Genomic DNA, 19,561 nt, shown 5'->3' with positions numbered 1-19,561 from the left:
CTAGATTATGTGAACTAGTAATAATTACAATATGCCCCTCTGGCTGCTATTAGCCAATTAACCTGGATGGTTTTACATAATCTCACGCTTACTTTGTATGAACAGACATTTAAAGATAAACATTCTAGAATCTTTTGAAAAACATATGTTGGTTTATTACGGGTGAGCAACTTGTGGTCCTCCTGATGTTTTGGCCTACAACTCCCATGATCCCTCACCATTGTCTATCCTGGCTAGGAAAGCCTGGGGTTCTGTTCCTTGAGGACCTATGGGCCACTTTTGATGCATACTGGCAGGGTAACCTGAGGAGAAAAAGAGAGGACTGGACTTGGAGAGGCTTGAAAAGAGGCCTTGACAGACACTTGTATCTATTGGTAGCATAGAACATAGGTTTGTGACTGGGGCTAGGTCTACACTACAGCTTTATAGTGGTATTGAATTGCATTGATAACTGTTGGGGCACATTACACATTCAATATACCACTTCTGTAGTGTTATTTCCTGCTTTTTATTCGACATTATCCAATATACTGCAACAAATGTCATTGGGTTTCATCACACGGAGCTTTTATCCTGCGATTGAGATTGCTCCTTCACAGAAGTTTGCAGGCTCTTTACATGACACCATGACCCTCCAGCACTAAATGCCCTTTGTTCCATTTTTAAATAGATCGCATATAATGAGCTATCAAATTATCTCGTTGTGTTCCGCTTCAGTTTCCTCCGTGAAAAGAGTTAAAGCAGCAAAAAGAGGAGTGAGATCAATGAAAGATAATGGAAGACTCAGATACGGGGAGAAAGGAGGGGGGGAAGGAAGCGCATGTAAAGGGAGTCAGTGGTGATCCTGCATTTAAAACACAGGACCAGAAAGCCCCATTTTAAATGCAGGGCTTTAGGCTGGTGTAGAAATGCTCGTTGTGTGTCCAAGAAGTATAAATGCGCAAGAGGGATATAGCATTACCATGTTGGGATTGTAACGATATGACACAAGGTGTAGATCTGGCCCAGGTTTAGACATTTATTTACAATGCTAACATAGGATCATTGCCTTTGTTCTGGGTACTAGAGCTCCCAGCCCTCCTAACATGTTCTTATTGGCGACTATAAGAACCTTTTTAAACCTCAACTGTTTCCACATGTTCCCAGTCATCCATGTACATTGGACCCCACACCTTCGCCACTTCTTTTGGATTGTCAACTGGCTAGAATTCTATTGGTCCAGCCAGAATTTGATCCTCTAGGCCAGTTGCCAAAACAGCAATCTGTAAATTCGGAACAGAAAGTGTTGTGCCAATGTTTTTTGCTGCTCAGGTGACCATCAGAATGTCTTGAATCACCAACACTCTGGTAGAGTTAACTTGTTAAGCCACAATCCAACACAGAATTAGGAGCATTTAAGGCCACTGAACTATATAGGCTAAAGTTTTCCTTACACTGCAATCCTATACATGCCTACTCAGAGGTACGTTCCACTGAGTTCAATGGAACTTACTCCTGGGAAAGTGGGTATAGGATTGCAGTCTTAGTTGTTAAGGTGCCACGTGCCTATTTCTGCTTTCACTGCCTAATATGGTTATTTTTGAAGAATCTATTGATGTCTATTGAAGAATCTATTGATTAGATCCATTTTTTAAAAAAGAAAGTAAGTCTCTTCATGTGTGGAAAACACCACACATACTCAGAAGCACTGTATCCTTATGTTCTTTCTTTCTGGTGGAAGAAGTGTTTTCTACCAATAAAGAGTTATCCAAGTTAGCCCAAACTCTTTTTTATTTACAAAAAAAATTCCGCTGAATCTCTTCTGTTCTGGGTCTCTGCTGCTCTCTGAATGTGCTGAATCACTTGCGAGTTGCTGTTCCCTCAATCTGTGCCTTCCCTTTGTGTCACTGAGTTCTTCTTCCTGTTTCCTTAACTCTCTTACTTAGTTCAACTCCCCCAAAAGAGAATCTCATTCCCTTCAACAGGAAAAAGGCACTCTGCACTTTTCCGAAGGTGGCCAGGTCCCAATCAACTGTTGCTTCCTGCTAATCTGTGCCATGCTACTTCTCCTGTGACTAGTGGGCTCTGAGCATCTTTCCTTTGCCTACTGTTGGGACTCCTTCCTTCCTGGCACTTCCTAGTGCCCCTTATGGCATTAAAAACAACATTACGGAAAGAGCCAGCGTGGTGTAGTGGTGAGAGTGTTGGACTGGGAGCCAGGAGATCTGGGTTCTAGTCCCCATTCGGCCATGGAAGGTCACTGGGTGACTTTGGGCTAGTCACAGACTCTCAGCCCAACCTATGTCACAGGGTTGTTGTTGTGAGGATAAAATGGAGGGGAGGAGGATTGTGTATGCCTCCTGGGTTCCTTGGAGAAAAAAAGATGGGATATAAATGCAATAAATAAATAAATTATGGCACCTGATGAAGTGGTGCATGAAAGCTTAGGCCATAATAAATTTGTTTGTCTTTAAGCTGCCACAAGAGTCTTTGTTGTTTTTGTTGCAACAGATTGACACAGCTACCCCTCTGAAAATTTTGGCATTAAGGGTGCAATCCTATGCATGTTTAGACATGGTGGCTGGGGAATGCTGGGATTTGTAGGACCTTTTTTCTGTCTAAGCATGCACCCTAAGACTCTCGTTCTTCCTTAGTCACCTGCTGTGTTTAAAAGCAAAACAAAAGCAACGCATGTGCTAAGATGATGGTGGGAACTGAATGTTGTGAATAGTGTTGATTTAAGTGTATACCAGGATGTCTACCCATAAAGCGAGTCCTGTTTCTTGTGGTCAGAGAATGAGTGGGCCAGGAGGAGTACATTATGCTGGTTGTACTGGCTTGCTATAATTTCATGGTAGTTTAACATGCTGGTTTTAATCTGTGCAGCCCTAAATTCCTAAATAAACTGTAGGCCCCTGATGCCTCTTGTATACTCCCCATAATGTCCTGAGCCTCTGCTCCTATATCCTGGGTGTGAATGAGCAGTGAGGTGGCCATGTTTGCTGATGGCACCAAATGATTTAGGATGATAAAAACAAAAAGGGACAATGAAGAGCTCCAAAAGCATCTCTCCAAACTGGGAGAATGGGCATTAAAATGGCAAATCAGGTTCAGTTGTAAGCAACTGTAAAGTGAGGCACACATACGGGCAAAAAATCCTAACTTCACATATAAGCTGTGGGGATCTGAACTAGTTGTGATTGATCAAGAAAGAGAACTTGAGGTGTTGCAGCTATCTTAATGAAAACGTCATTGACTCAGTGTGTGACAGTGACTGAAAAGGCAAATTCCAAGTTGGAGATCATTTTGAAAGGAACCAGAAGTAAAACTGCCAATATCACAATGCTGTTATACAAAACTATGGTATGACCATCCTTTAATACTGTGTGCAGTTCTGGTCACAGCACTTCAGAAGCGTTACTGTAGAGCTGGAAAAGGTGCAAAATCTAGACCCATTTCAGTCGGGCTTCAGGCCTGGGCATGGGACAGAAACGGCCTTGGTCGCCTTGGTGGATGATATGAGGAGGGCTCTGGATAGGGGCGAATACTCCCTCCTTGTTGTCCTCGACCTCTTAGTGGCTTTTGGTACCGTTGACCATGGTAGCCTCCTGGACCGCCTGGAGGGGTTGGGCATTGAAGACACCGTATTGTGGTGGTTCTGGTCCTTCCTCTCTGGCAGGTACCAGAGGGTAGCACTGGGAGAGGAGGTTTCGGGCCCGTGGCCACTCACTTGTGGAGTGCCACAGGGTTCCATCCTCTCCCCGATGCTATTTAACATCTATGTGAAGCCACTGGGGGCTATCATCAGGAGGTTTGGGGTGCGGTGTCATCAGTATGTGGATGACACGCAGCTCTGCCTCTCGTTGAAATCTTCACCAAGGTTGGCCATAGAATCCCTGTCCAAATGTCTGGAGACGGTGAGTGGCTGGATGGGGAGGAATAAGCTGAAGCTGAACCCTGACAAGACTGAGGTACTTTTGGTGGGAGACAAGAGGAGGTTGGGGGATGTTGACCTGGTGCTGAATGGGGTATGGCTACCCTTGAAAGAACAGGTCCACAGCCTGGGGGTCATTTTAGACTCCCAGCTGTCCATAGAGGCTCAGGTGTCAGCTGTGAGCCAGACAGCGCTGTACCAACTCCATCTGATACAGCGGCTGAGCCCTTTCCTTCCCGACCATCTGCTCCCATTGGTAGTACATGCCCTGGTCTCCGCTCGTTTAGACTACTGTAATGCGCTCTACGTGGGGTTACCCTTGAAGACGGTTCGGAAGCTGCAGCTAGTACAGAACACGGCGGCTCGCCTGATTAAAGGCAGCCGCTGGCGAGATCACATCACTCCAGTGCTGAAGGAGCTGCACTGGTTACCAGTTGTTTTCCGGGCCAAATTCAAGGTGTTGGTTTTGACCTTTAAAACCCTATTTGGTTCCGGCCCAGCCTATCTTAAGGAGCACCTCCAGCAACACCAGACAGGCCGCTCAACAAGATCAGCCTCGGATGGCCTTCTCTCTGTCCCATCAGCCAGGACAGCTAGGCTGGTGAGGATGAGGGAGAGGGCTTTCTCTGTGGTGGCCCCCACTCTGTGGAACTCCCTCCCTAGGGAACTCTGCCATGCCCCCTCTTTAATGAGCTTCTGCCACGCACTAAAAATGTGATTGTTCAGGCAAGCATTTGGGGTTGGTTAAGGTAATTTTAGAAATGTGATGTTTTTAATGTTGAATTTTATTGTTTTGTACTGTTTTTAATGTTGTACATTGCCCAGAGTGGCTGGGTGACCAGCCAGATGGGTGATTAATAAATTTAACAAACAAACAAACAAATAAATAAATAAACTAAACAAACAAACAAATAAAGAAAGAAAGAAAGCTAACCAAAATGATGAAGGAGCTGGAGCAAGGAAAGGTCACATTAGGGGTCTTTTAGCTTAGAAAAAAGGCAAGTAAGGGAGAACATGGTGGAGGGGTGTCAAACTATGCATGGAGTGGAGAAAGTGGATAAGGAGAAGTTTTTTTCCCTCTCTCATAATCTTTGAATGTGGGTTCATCCAATGAAACTGAATGGATATTCAAGACAGATAAAAGGAAGTACTTCTTCATACAGTGCATAATTAAACTATGGAATCCACTACCACCATATCTAGTGATGGCCACCAACTTGGATGGCTTTAAAAGGGGAGTAGACAAATTCATGGAGGATAAAGCTAGCAATGGCTACTAGTCACAATGGCTATATACTACCTCCAGGATCAGCAAGAGAGGGCTAATTTCATGCCCTGCTTATGGGCTTCCCATAGGCAATTGGTTGGCCACTGTGGGGAACAAAATGTTGGATTCTTATGTTCGTAACTAATCTATCACTGGTAGCAAACCAGATGTCCATAGGAGGCCCCTGAGCAGTACACAAGTACAACAGCCCTCTTCTGCTGTTGTTCCCCAGCGACTGACATTGAGAGAGTCATGGTGCCTGGAGGTAATATTTAGTGTTAAACATTTATTTGTTTAATCCCCTTTTTAAATTAAAGGCCACATCTTGTAGCAGCAAATTCCATAATTTAATTTTGTCCCTGACAAATGTTTCTGTATTCTAAGGTAGCCAACCCCAAAACTATTTTACACATAGTCTAGAAACTCTGCTGTTTCTGCTGTGATTGTCTTACAGCTCACACTCTGCTACAAATCCTTATGTCAGTGTTCCCATACATAATTATCATTCTCATTGATTTGAAGATCTGGTTAAATGAATGTTTGGACATTCTTCCTTGGCCACTGAGTAAATGACTTCTCAATAATGTTTACCCAGGAACATAACTTAAAATATCCAGCACTTAATGTTTAAGTGAAAAAAATGTTTCAAAAACATAGGGTCGTATTGTGTACTGGTATGTGTGTTTTTGTTTCAAAATATTACCACTGATTTCAGTGTTGGACCTCTCATGAATATCTGATAGCATACTATGACTGCAGTTCCTGAAATGTGTTAACACACGTTTTCAGTTTCCTTGTTGCTGCTTAAAAAAATATTTTTAAATGGAATGTTAGTGTTGGCAATAGCTTGTTCTTTAAAGCCAGAGTTCCAGTCAAAATGACAGCCAAACAAACATTGACAGTAAAAAGACATAGTTTTTTCTGTCATCTGACATATCCAGAATATCACTCAACAAATTAGGTGGCAGCTAACTTATGCTACTCCCTTAGGAAATGTTGACAAAAACAGTTCTTCGATTTAAAAATGGACAAAGTTCCTCATGAGTTCTGTTTAAAGCTCTGTTACATGCTACATACATGCATTCGTTTTAATTAAATATTTACACAGTCCCATGACTAACATTTTTGCATGAAACTTTAATAATGAGACATTTGTTTTAGCATCTCCACCCAAAACGTGGCCAAATTCTGATTTCCATTACTAAACAATGTAAGTCTTACACATGTGTAGCGCTTTCCTCTAGCTTTTTATTCATAATAGAGCTAGACGTTGACTCTGAAATGAATCCTCCATCTGGTAGAATTGTGCAAAGCAAAGAAGCTGCAATCCTGCACTCAGATCAGCTGCTTTAATCCTGTTGACTTGAGTGGGATTCAGCAGCAAATAACTGCATGCAGATTTGCAGTCTAATCGTACACAGGATTGCAGCCAAAAGCAAGTGATTTCTAAATCCCAAATCCTGACATATTTTGCACGTTCTTTTAAAGGGAAAAGATTATATGATACCATAACTTGTAAGCAAGTATTCCAGTAACCTACTGAAAAAGCCACATCAATTTTGGGAGGGATCTCCAAAAACTGCAGTATCTCCTGCTGGGCTCCCAAGCTTTGACTAGAGATAGCAATGCATTTTTCTTGTAGGCTTCAAGTACAGTAGTGCGGTTAGGGCTGGACCAAAGATCTGAGCCCTACAGCCTTAGGGGCCTGCAATGACCACCCAGAGAGTGGCAAATGATTGGGGCGGCAGCAAGTAGGGCCGGCAAACTCCATGTTATTTCTGTAGTCATGATGGTGTTGTGATTTAAGTGAGTTTAAAACAGAAACTGCACATGCTCGGAGGTGGGGGTTTTTGTTTTTGTTTTAGAAATGCCCGATAAGACCATTAAGTGTAAGGTCTAAAATTATTTAGCTGCATCACTGTTTCAATATCAACATTTTTCACCAAATAAAGAATTTGTAAGTAGTTCAAGTCAATTGAAAATGCAGGTAGAGCTCCAAAGGTTTTACTCGCTTTAGTTTTTCTGGAACCTAAAAGGCTGCCTTATACCGAGTGAGATTGTTGGTCCAGCTAGTTCAGTGCTAGCTTGACTGACCAGAAGTGGCCCTCCAGGGTTTCAGACAGGACTCCTTTCCAGTCCTACCTGGATTGAACCTGGGATTGAACCTGGCACTTTCTGCATCTAAGGCAAGTTTGGCATGAGCTTCCCAGAGATGCTTGCCTGGCATCTACGTTGTGCCCTTTCCAGCTCCAGGTGAAGAACTTTCTATTTTCCCAGGCATTTTACTCTTTCAATGTCTGTTTTAAATCTGTTATAGTATTTTAAATCTTTGCTGCTAGGTTTTGTTTTGGTTTTTCCTTTTATTTTATAATGTATAGAAATGTCATAAATAAATAAAATAGGTCAAGATGGAGGAGAGGCTGCTGGGGAGGAAAGGAGCACTTGGTCTGGTGGGAGCTGTGAGAAGCATCCACTGTCACTCATCCTCTTTGAAAACTAGTTGACATCAAAGTTGGTTGACATCATTATCTCCATACTTGCAGCTGGAGTTGCTTCTTTCAGCCTGCTGAAAAGACTAACATTGTGCAGGTCACTGAGAGAAAGAATGACACTATTATATAGTCACATGAACCAAGTTGTCATGATGGATTAAGTGAAGTATGTTTCCAAAGACTTATACTAACCAGACAAAATTGTTGTTTAATATTTTGCTTAGTTGTTTAGATGTATTCATCTTTTCCCCTCCCCACCCCTTTTGGACAAATGTTCCAAGTATAAGCATAACGGTGAAAACTTTAAATAATGCTCCAATTGATCATAATGTAAGTGACAGATAGATAAATGCTATCCTTTAGCACTGGGCAACCAATTCAAGGAAAATAAGATCAAATGGTGAGTAACAGTAATGAAGAAAATGCAAAGAAAATAAAATTACATAGGAAATAAGAGAATCTTACACACACACAGGCCCAGTGCAGATGTACCTCTGCCAACCAGCTAGGTTAAGAAATAAGAAATGGGTTGATGGGTTGTGGGTTTGTGAACTTCCATTCCCCTCTGGCTAAAGTGAGTGGATCTCCCTCTTCCCTGCGGTTATTATGGCTTAGCACAGACCTGCACCCATCCACGCAGTAAACAGAGCCTAGCAGCTATGTATTGTGGTCTGCCAGGTGCTTGACAGTCCTACTGTTCTTGCACTCATGGGCAGGTGGTAACGATGGGAGATTTACTGAGTGCCAGGTACAGGTAGGCCACTATATATGGCTGATGACCTGCATTTGGCTGTGTGCGTCACAGGTTGTGCAGGCCTAGTTTAGCATTACATCTGCCCTGACATAAACCATGATTAGTGCTGACTGGTTTCCCCCTTAACCAGTTTCAAAACCTTGGATAAGATGGGAACCATGGCTAGCATTGGTGCAGTTCTAACTCTACACCATGGTTAAAGGTGAGGTTACAAGGGAAGGAATGGAGGCAATTTTCACAGGAGAGGGGAGGAGGGAATACACAAGACTGACACATTTCATCTGGACTAGGAGCTTTTCTAGATGAGCCTGTTTATCCTGCTACTTCTGCTTCTGGATTCTTTGCAGGAGTAAGATCAGATCTCTACATGGAAGGTTTTTTTTCTTTCCTGCCTTTCCATACCTTCTGCTATGTAACCTCTAGGTGGTGCTATGGTATAGCAGAACAAAGCAGAATAATAATGCAACTACACTGGTAGAGATTTGTGCTTTATTTTGTGATTCCCCAAAAGACCTATTTTCACACACACACGTACACACACACAAATGGGAAAGTGGTTGGAAAGCATGGGAGAAACACTGGAGTTTGACAACATTGTCTAAATCACCAGTAAACTTCCATGACTGGGGAATGGTGAGCGTACAATAAATGCCTCCTTTAGAAAAGCTCTAGGCCTTATATTTTGTGATATTTGTCTTCCATGATTGCATGATCCATCAACATTTAGCTCTTACCTGACAAGTCCATATTGATGTGATAAGAAATCCATCATCTCTGAATACATTAAAGATTTCAATGATCCCACGAGAGTAACCGAAGAGAGAGACACTGGCATCAGATATAGCCAGGTTAAATGTCAGGTAATCCGTGGGCTGAAGGACAGCTCTCTGTTTATATAGTACAAAAATTACAATGCTGTTCCCAAACCAAGACATCCAACCTGGGGGGGAGGGGAATAAAATGCTATAAACAGTAGTGATAGTAGTGACATCTAAGTAAGAAACTGTTCATAGTACAAATACATGGCATATAATCATAATTCATGGTTGCTTCTAAACAGTGTCAAATGACCCCAGCTATGGTTTTATACTGTTTATTCAACTTATGCTTGTTATATAGGTATTCACTGATTGAAAACAGATTTCTATTTTCTATACTGCCCAGTAGCTGAAGCCCTCCGGCTGGTTCACAAAACAAATTTCACCCTGTGCTTCATAATATATTTTCTGCATGACCCCAGGTTGATGGATAAGATGGCCATTCTAGAAGAAACATAGCTTCAAGGGATAAAGTCTTGCCTTCATAGACTTCAAGGCAGGATTTAGAAAGCTATACAACATCATATTCAGCCTGCAAATGGGGACCATCTGTTTATCAAGAAGCTTACAACCAACTAGATGGTTAACACATTTGGGCGGATTGAGGGAGCTTGAGTATATTTTTTAATCTCCCCATTAGATGGATATAATCATGAGCTTGAAATAATTCTTCTGGGATACTTTGCAGAACAATCAATCCAGTTATACAGTCATTGAGATGAAGGCATGATAGCTAAGTGAAGCCTCCATTCTCAAAAGCACTATGACTCTGAGAATCAGATGCTGGGAAGAAACAACTGGGGATGCCCTGTTTGTGGGTTGTATGACTACTGCTGGAAACCTAATAAGGAAATAAGAAGGGCCTTGCTGAATCAGACCAATTTATTTATTTTATTTATTTAATAAAATAAATATTTATTTATTTATTTATTTAAAATATTTCTTGGCCACCTTTCAGAGCAGAAGCTCTCCCAAAGGCATATCTAGTCCAGCATTCTGTTCATGTAGTGGCTAATCAGCTGCCTATGGAAGCCCAAGTAGGACATGAGAGCAATAGCATCTCCCCACTTGTGTTCCCAAGCATCTGGCTACATAAGCATGCTACCTCTGATCCTGGAGGAACTGTATCTTCATCATGACTGGTAGCCACTGATAGACGTATCCTTAGATGGCCTTGGATCAATCTAGCAGCAGGTTTTTTTTTTGCGGGGGGGAAGCTATAGTATTTCAAGGGAGTATTTTTGTTAAGGTCTGGGCTACCCTCTTCTCTCCCTTCTTCACCTCTAGATGCGCTCTCGGCTACCCTCCTCTCTCCCTTCTTCACCTCTAGATGCGCTCTGGGCTCTGGCATCTGATTTAGGGGATTCCACCTCAAGGCACCAGGTACCAGAATTTTCAAGAGTTGGCAACTGTACTCACATTGCCAACCTCTAGTATACATAACTATCGCATTTTGTTGTCCAACTGTGAAATATAGATTTTAAAATGTGACTAGCAGGCTTTCTACACAAGGCTGTTAATCTGCTTTTGCTTTTGTCACAGAATTGAGATCCAAGCTCTACACAAAGACCTTTTCTTTACTTGCTTTTCTGCTACGCAACCTTTAGGTGGTGCTGTGCTATAATGGAATAAAATAGGAAAATATGTTTTCTTTCACTTTCACAACTAATACCCCACTTTCCCTGCTCTAAAAAAACCTGCTCTTAAAAACAGCGAAAGAAAAAAGAGCGAAAGTGCTCTTAAAAAACAGAAGCAAAACTGGAGGGTCACGACATCCCCTAAAGAACATGTAAACAACCATGAGTAAGGAATGATGAGTGTACAATAAATGCCTCTTGTAGAAAAGCTCTACATAAGTACTTCATTTTAGGAGGTTTATACCAAATGGGCTGCCTTCTAGGGATGGTGGAGAATTCCTCCATGGACCCCAGTGATTCTTTTGAATCCAGCCTCTGGAGTTGGTGGAGGAATGGATCACTTACCTCTGCCTCCCTGAGGAATCCTCCCTGGCTGGATCCTCCCCGATAGGCTAGCCTATCGCATGAAAAACCAGAGACACAAATGGCGTCCACTATGCCATTTGCGGCTGTAAAGCCCTTAGTTTAAGCCATATGCAGCCATTTACAGCTGTATTTAGCTTAATCTAATTGCTTTCCAGCTGCAAATGGCATCTGCTACGCCATTTGCGTCCGGAGTCAGTCAGCCCAGCCAGCGATATGGCAATGGTGGCTGTATCGCTGGCGCTCTGTTGTCTAAAGAACCTGTAAACAACTGTGAGTAGGGAATGATGCGTGCATGATAAATGCCTCATGTAGAAAAGCTGTATGTGTGTGCAGGGGGGAGGGATAATCTTTATATATTTACAATGAAAAAAAGGTACTGAAGACTTTCACTTATTATATCTGCTTTTTTTCATTTTTAATCCAACATTTCCAAGCTTATTAATTAAATGATATTATTCAAAGTAACTGTAGCATTTTTTATATTCCCAGTGAAACTAAGCTCCAGCTTGATTGATAACTGGCAAACAGAGGGAGAAAACGTGGAGGCAGTGACAGACTTTGCATTTCTAGGTGCAAAGATTACTGCAGATGCTGACTGCAGCCAGGAAATCAGAAGACGTTTACTTCTTGGGAGGAGAGCAATGACAAATCTTGATAAAATAGTGAAGAGCAGAGACATCACACTGACAACAAAGGTCTGCATAGTTAAAGCAATGGTATTCCCCGTAGTAACCTATGGCTGCGAGAGCTGGAGATAAGGAAGGCTGAGCGAAGGAAGATAGATGCGTTTGAACTGTGGTGCTGGAGGAAAATTCTGAGAGTGCCTTGGACTGCAAAAAGATCAAACCAGTCCATACTCCAGGAAATAAAGCCAGACTGCTCACTTGAGGGAATGATTTTAAAGGCAAAACTGAAGTACTTTGGCCACATCATGAGAAGACAGGATACCCTGGAGAAGATGCTGATGCTAGGGAAAGTGGAAGGCAAAGGGAAGAGGGGCCGACCAAGGGCAAGATGGATGGATGATATTCTGGAGGTGACGGACTCGACTTTGGGGGAGCTGGGGGTGGCGACGGCCGACAGGAAGCTCTTGCGTGGGCTGGTCCATGAAGTCACGAAGAGTCGGAAGCGACTGAACAAATAAACGACAACTAGTGTGTTAAATTACAACTCAGATGAATTGTTCCAACAATACAAGACAGAGGTACACTGCAACCATTGATGGGACACTGCCAAGTCATTTGGATCAACATTATGGTCTAAAGGGGAAAAATGAGCAATTACGTGCTTTTGTGTGGTTTTGGGGTACCAACCTGCCAGACATTTACAGGCCTGACCAGAAGGTTATCTTCTAGCAAGAGGGTAAACTCAAGGCAAAGCCAGAAAATTCTAAAGGGCCACTCAGCCTGAAGTGGCAGTAAAAATCAAATGTTTATTTCCCCTCAATTTTATTATTAATAATAAACCAACAATACATACATAGACTGAGGGATCACAATGCAGGTAAGTATGAAGTAAATGGAATCATTGAGAACATATTATATGTGACAAGTGCTTAGAACTTGTCTCTCCAGAAACTGAGTTGGGCAGCTGGTTGACTCCCCCTGTAATTATTCTCATTGATATAAGTGATGAAAGGAAACCAGGTAGCTGTGAAAACATAATCTGATTCTCTTTCTCTTAGAACTCTCATATTATGTGTCAGTTTCTCAGAAAGAGTAATTGATCAAATCCAATGCTTTTCTGACCTTACATCTCTAGTTTTCCAATGAGCCACAGCTTCTAAACGTTCAGTGGCAAGCAAAAGTCTTGACAAGTATCTATGTAACAGATGTTCCTTTTTGTTATGAAATAATGACAATAAAATTCAAGCCCCATAGTAGTTTATAGACTGGTTTGTTACCATTTTCCATTTTGAGATTAGTAATAGACCATCTCCCTTTTAAGATGTCTATACTTTGCACTCCTGGCAATCTTTTCCTTTCTGCCATTATTAATAAACATCTCCATTAGTTTTTGCCATTTTTTCAATTTGGTATCAGAAGGTGGTTCAAATGTTTATTGTTTAAAACATTCTCATCAACTCACCAAAGATCTAAGCAGACAACCCCACTCATTCAAAACTCTAACACAATTGCTCAGGAGTCAGCATTTCCCAGAATTCCACTTCAGTTACTTTTATTGGGGTAGTAACATATATTCACAGTTAGTGAAGACAAAACCTAAGGCACACTCTAAATTAACAGATGATTATGTGACAAAATTTAAATCTCACACCCCAATTTTTTCAAAGGAAAGCTGGAAACTCTATGAGTAGCCAGAGAGCTTTCTTAAATCCTGAAGATTTCAGGGTTAATTTTGAGTCTATTTGGAAATGGCTAGTCTTAAAGATTCCCCTTCGTGGATCACTGCCTTGTTGTGGCGAAAGGGTTTGCGTAACTCAGTGAAGCCATAAGCTATGCCGTGCAGGGCCACCCAAGACGGACAGGTCATGGCAGAGAGTTCTGACAAAATTTGGTCCACTGGAGAAGGAAATGGCAACCCACTCCAGTATTCTTGCCAAGAAAACCCCATGGAACGTATCACAAGGCTAAAAGATATGACGCCGGAAGATGAGCCCCTCAGGTCGGAAGGTGTCCAATATACTACTGGGGAAGAGCAGAGGGAATTTCCAAGTAGCACAAGAAAGAGTGAAGCGGCTGGGCCAAAGCCGAAAGGACACTCAGCTGTGGATGTGTCTGGTGGTGAAAGGAAAATCCGATGCTGTAAAGAACAATATTGTTTAGGAACCTGGAATGTAAGATCAATGAATCAAGGTAAGCTGGAGGTGGTCAAACATGAGATGGCAAGATTGAACATCGGCATCTTGGGAATCAACGAACTAAAATGGACAAGCATGGGTGAATTTAATTCAGGTGACCATTATATCTACTACTGTGGGCAAGAATCCCTTAGAAGAAATGGAGTAGCACTCATAGTCAACAAAAGGGTGGGAAAAGCAGTACTGGGGTACAATCTTAAAAACGATAGAATGATCTCAGTACGAATCCAAGGCAAACCATTCAACATCACAGTAATTCAAGTCTGTGCCCCAACCACTGATGCCGAAGAAGCTGAGGTTGATCGGTTCTTGTACTTCCGGTAGTTCTCGGTTCACATACTGCTGAAGCCTAGCTTGTAGGATTTTGAGCATCACCTTGCTGGCATGTGAAATGAGCGCAATTGTACAGTAGTTTGAACACTCTTTGGCATTGCCCTTCTTTGGAATTGGGATGTGAACTGACCTTTTCCTGTCTTGTGGCCACTGTTGAGTGTTCCAAATTTGTTGGCATATTGAGTGCAGCACTTTAACAGCATCATCTTTTAGGATTTTAAATAGCTCAGCTGGAATACTGTCATCTCCACTAGCTTTGTTGTTAATAATGCTTCCTAAGGCCCACTTGACTTCACTCTGTGGGATGTCCGGCTCAAGTTCAGTGACCGCACTATCATGGCTATCAGGGACATTCAGATCTTTCCTGTATAGTTCTTCTGTGTATTTTTTCCACCTCTTCTTAATCTCATCTGCTTCTGTTAGGTCCCTGCCTTCTTTGTCCTTTATCATGCCCGTCTTCGCACAAAACGTTCCCTTGAGATCTCTGATTTTCTTGAAAAGATCTCTAGTCTTTCCCATGCTATTTTTTCCCTCAATTTCTTTGCATTGTTCATTTAAGAAGGCCTTCTTGTCTCTCCTTGCTATTCTCTGGAACTCTGCATTCAGTTGGATATATCTTCCCCTTTCTCCCTTGCTTTTCGCTTCCCTTCTTTCCTCAGCTACTTGTAAAGCCTCATCAGACAGCCACTTTGCTTTCTTGCATTGCTTTTTCTTTGGGATGGATTAAGTTGCTGCCTCCTGAACAATGTTACAGACCTCCGTCCATAGTTCCTCAGGCACTCTGTCTATCAGGTCTAATCCCTTAAATCTATTCCTCACCTCCACTGTATATTCATAAGGGATATGATTTAGGTCATACCTGAATGGTTTAGTGGTTTTCCCGACGTTCTTCAATTTAAGCCGAAATTTTGCAAGAAGCAGCTCATGATCTGAGCCACAGTCAGCTCTAGGTCTTGTTTTTACTAACTGTATGGAGCTTCTCCATCTTTGGCTGCAAAGTACATAATCAATCTGATTTCGATATTGATCATCAGGTGATGTCCATGTGTAGAGTCGCCTCTTGTGCTGTTGGAAAAGAGTGTTTGCTATGATCAGCGTGTTCTCTTGGCAAAACTCTATTAGCCTTTGTCCTGCTTCATTTTGTACACCAAGGCCATGCTTGCCTGTTATCCCGGTGATTTCTTGACTTCCTACTTTAGCATTCCAATCCCCTATGATGAAGAGGACATCTTTTTTTGGTGTTAGTTCTAGAAGGTGTTGTAGGTCTTCATAGAACCGATCAACCTCAGCTTGTTCGGCATCAGTGGTTGGGGCATAGACTTGAATTACTGTGATGCTGAATGGTTTGCCTTGGATTCATACTGAGATTATTCTATCGTTTTTGAGATTGTACCCCAGTACTGCTTTTCCCACCCTTTTGTTGACTATGAGTGCTACTCCATTTCTTCTAAGGGATTCTTGCCCACAGTAGTAGATATGATGGTCACCTGAATTAAATTCACCCATGCCTGTCCATTTTAGTTCGCTGATTCCCAAGATGTCGATGTTCAATCTTGCCATCTCATGTTTGACCACCTCCAGCTTACCTTGATTCATTGATCTTACATTCCAGGTTCCTAAACAATATTGTTCTTTACATCATCAGACTTTCTTTTCACCACCAGACACATCCACAGCTGAGTGTCCTTTTGGTTTTGGCCCAGCCGCTTCACTCTTTCTGGTGCTACTTGGAAATACCCTCTGCTCTTCCCCAGTAGCATAGTGGACACCTTCCGACCTGAGGGGCTCATCTTCCGGTGTCATCTCTTTTAGCCTTGTGATACGTTCCATGGGGTTTTCTTGGCAAGAATACTGGAGTGGGTTGCCATTTCCTTCTCCAGTGGACCAAATTTTGTCAGAACTCTCCACCATGACCTGTCCGTCTTGGGTGGCCCTGCACGGCATAGCTTATGGCTTCACTGAGTTACGCAAGCCCTTTCGCCACAACAAGGCAGTGATCCATGAAGGGGGATTAGAGCTATGCCTCCATATAAATCATTATGGGAAATGTGCAAGTATTGTAATGGTTTGTGTTTAGTCTAAATTACTTTTTAGGAATCCTGTATAACCTAATCCTAATAACTGATTGCAAAGAGAATTTTAGGGCTCCTTGACATGGAGCTTTTACCCTGTGATTAAGATTACTCCTTCATGGAAGTTTGCAGGCTCTTTACATGAAGCCGTGATCATTCAAGGCGTCTCCTGCACTAGATGCCCTTTGTTTCGTTTTTAAATAGATCGCAGATAATGAGCTATCAAATTACTCCATTGTGTTCCCCTTCAGTTTCCTCCATGAAAAGAGTAAAAGTGGCAAGAGGAGGAGCAAGATCAATGAAAGATGATGGAAGACTCAGATACGGGGAGAAGGAGGGGGGAAGGGGAGGCCGGGAAAGGAAGCACATGAAAAAGGTAGTTGTGATCATGCACTTAAAATGGAAGCAGAAAGCTCCGTTTTAAATGTAGGGTTTTAGGCTGGTGTTGTTGTTGTTGTTGTTCAGTCGTTCAGTCGTGTCCGACTCTTTGTGACCCCATGGACCATAGCACGCCAGGCCTTCCTGTCCTGCGCTCTCTCCCGGAGCGTGCTCAAGTTCATATTCATTGCATCCGTGATGCTATCTAGCCATCTCATCCTCTGCCGTCCCCTTCTCCTTTTGCCTTCAGTCTTTCCCAGCATCAGGGTCTTTTCCAGAGAGTTTTCTCTTCGCATTAGGTGGCCAAAATATTTGAGCTTCAGCTTCATTATCTGTCCTTCCAATGAGCACTCAGGGTTGATTTCCTTTAGGATGGACTGATTTGACTTCCTTGCAGTCCAGGGGACTCGTAAGAGTCTTCTCCAGCACCACAGTTCGAAAGCATCAATTCTTCGGCGCTCAGCCTTCCTTATAGTCCAGCTCTCACAGCCATACATTACTACTGGGAAAACCATAGCTTTGATTAGACGGACCTTTGTCGGCAAGGTGATGTCTCTGCTTCTTACTATGCTGTCTAGGTTTGCCATAGCTTTCCTCCCAAGGAGCAAGCGTCTTTGAATTTCATGGCTACAGTCACCGTCTGCGGTGATCTTGGAGCCCAAGAAAGTAAAATGTGTCACTGCTTCCATTTCTTCCCCTTCTATATGCCAGGAAGTGATGGGGCCAGATGCCATGATCTTAGTTTTTTTAATGTTGAGTTTCAAACCAGCTTTTGCACTCTCCTCTTTCACCCTCAACAAGAGGCTCTTGGGATCCTCTTCGCTTTCTGCCATTAGGGTGGTATCGTCTGCATATCGGAGGTTGTTGATAATTCTCCCAGCAATCTTAATTCCGACCTCTGATTCATCCAACCCGGCATTTCTCATGATATACTCTGCATATAAGTTAAATAAGCAGGGTGACAATATGCAGCCTTGTCGTACTCCTTTCCCAATTTTGAACCAATCGGTTGTTCCATGTCTGGTTCTTACTGTTGCTTCTTGACCCTCGTACAGGTTTCTCAGGAGACAGGTAAGGTGGTCTGGTAGTCCCATCACTTTAAGAATTTGCCACAGTTTGTTGTGATCCACACAATCAAAGGCTTTAGCGTAGTCAATGAAGCAGAAATAGACATTTTTCTGGAATTCTCTTGCTTTCTCCATGATGCAGCGAATGTTGGCGATTTGATCTCTAGTTCCTCTGCCTCTTCGAAACCCAGCTTGTACTTCCGGTAGTTCTCGGTTCGCATACTGCTGAAGCCTAGCTTGTAGGATTTTGAGCATCACCTTGCTGGCATGTGAAATGAGCGCAATTGTGCGGTAGTTTGAACACTCTTTGGCGTTGCCCTTCTTTGGAATTGGAATGTAAACTGACCTTTTCCAGTCTTGTGGCCACTGTTGAGTGTTCCAGATTTGTTGGCATATTGAATGCAGCACTTTAACAGCATCATCTTTTAGGATTTTAAATAGCTCGGCTGGAATACTGTCATCTCCGCTAGCTTTGTTGTTAGTAATGCTTCCTAAGGCCCACTTGACTTCACTCTCGAGGATGTCCGGCTCAAGTTCAGTGACCGCACTATCATGGCTATCAGGGACATTCAGATCTTTCCTGTATAGTTCTTCTGTGTATTCTTGCCACCTCTTCTTAATCTCATCTGCTTCTGTTAGGTCCCTGCCTTCTTTGTCCTTTATCATGCCCGTCTTTGCACAAAACGTTCCCTTGAGATCTCCAATTTTCTTGAAGAGATCTCTAGTCTTTCCCATTCTGTTGTTTTCCTCGATTTCTTTGCATTGTTCATTTAAGAAGGCCTTCTTGTCTCTCCTTGCTATTCTCTGGAACTCTGCATTCAGTTGGGTATATCTTCCCCTTTCTCCCTTGCTTTTCGCTTCCCTTCTTTCCTCAGCTACTTGTAAAGCCTCATCAGACAGCCACTTGGCTTTCTTGCATTTCTTTTTCTTTGGGATGGATTGAGTTGCTGCCTCCTGAACAATGTTACGGACCTCCGTCCATAGTTCCTCAGGCACTCTGTCTATCAGGTCTAATCCCTGAAATCTATTCCTCACCTCCACTGTATATTCATAAGGGATATGATTTAGGTCATGCCTGAACGGTTTAGTGGTTTTCCCGACGTTCTTCAATTTAAGCCGAAATTTTGCAAGAAGCAGCTCATGATCTGAGCCACAGTCAGCTCCAGATCTTGTTTTTACTGACTGTATGGAGCTTCTCCATCTTTGGCTGCAAAGGACATAATCAATCTGATTTCGATATTGACCATCTGGTGACGTCCATGTGTAGAGTCGCCTCTTATGCTGTTGGAAAAGAGTGTTTGCTATGATCAGCATGTTCTCTTGGCAAAACTCTATTAGCTTTTGTCCTGCTTCATTTTGTACACCAAGGCCATGCCTGCCTGTTATCCCGGTGATTTCTTGACTTCCTACTTTACCATTCCAATCCCCTATGATGAAGAGGACATCTTTTTTTGGTGTTAGTTCTAGAAGGTGTTGTAGGTCTTCATAGAACCGATCAACCTCAGCTTCTTCAGCCTCAGTGGTTGGGGCATAGACTTGAATTACTGTGATGTTGAATGGTTTGCCTTGGATTCGTACTGAGATCATTCTATCATTTTTAAGATTGTACCCCAGTACTGCTTTTCCCACCCTTTTGTTGACTA

The 19,561-nt window shown here is 42.6% G+C and overlaps 1 protein-coding gene across 1 annotated transcript in view; it reads right to left on the bottom strand.

The window, feature by feature from the left end:
- The window catches only part of LOC146359890 (visual pigment-like receptor peropsin), a 59,696-nt gene that overhangs the window by 19,717 nt on the left and 20,418 nt on the right, over positions 1–19,561 (bottom strand). Inside the window, exon 2 of the mRNA XM_084828324.1 lies at positions 9,161–9,366. Coding sequence (XP_084684450.1) covers positions 9,161–9,366 — 206 coding nt within the window. The remainder of the gene's footprint in view (positions 1–9,160; positions 9,367–19,561) is intronic.

The sequence above is a fragment of the Heloderma suspectum genome, chromosome 1 (assembly GCF_057233095.1).
Source record: "Heloderma suspectum isolate Gila_16-S chromosome 1, 16-S_ref, whole genome shotgun sequence".
Taxonomy (NCBI): domain Eukaryota; kingdom Metazoa; phylum Chordata; class Lepidosauria; order Squamata; family Helodermatidae; genus Heloderma; species Heloderma suspectum.
Note: the sequence above shows the minus strand (reverse complement) of the source record. Positions and strands in the feature narration are given on the sequence as shown.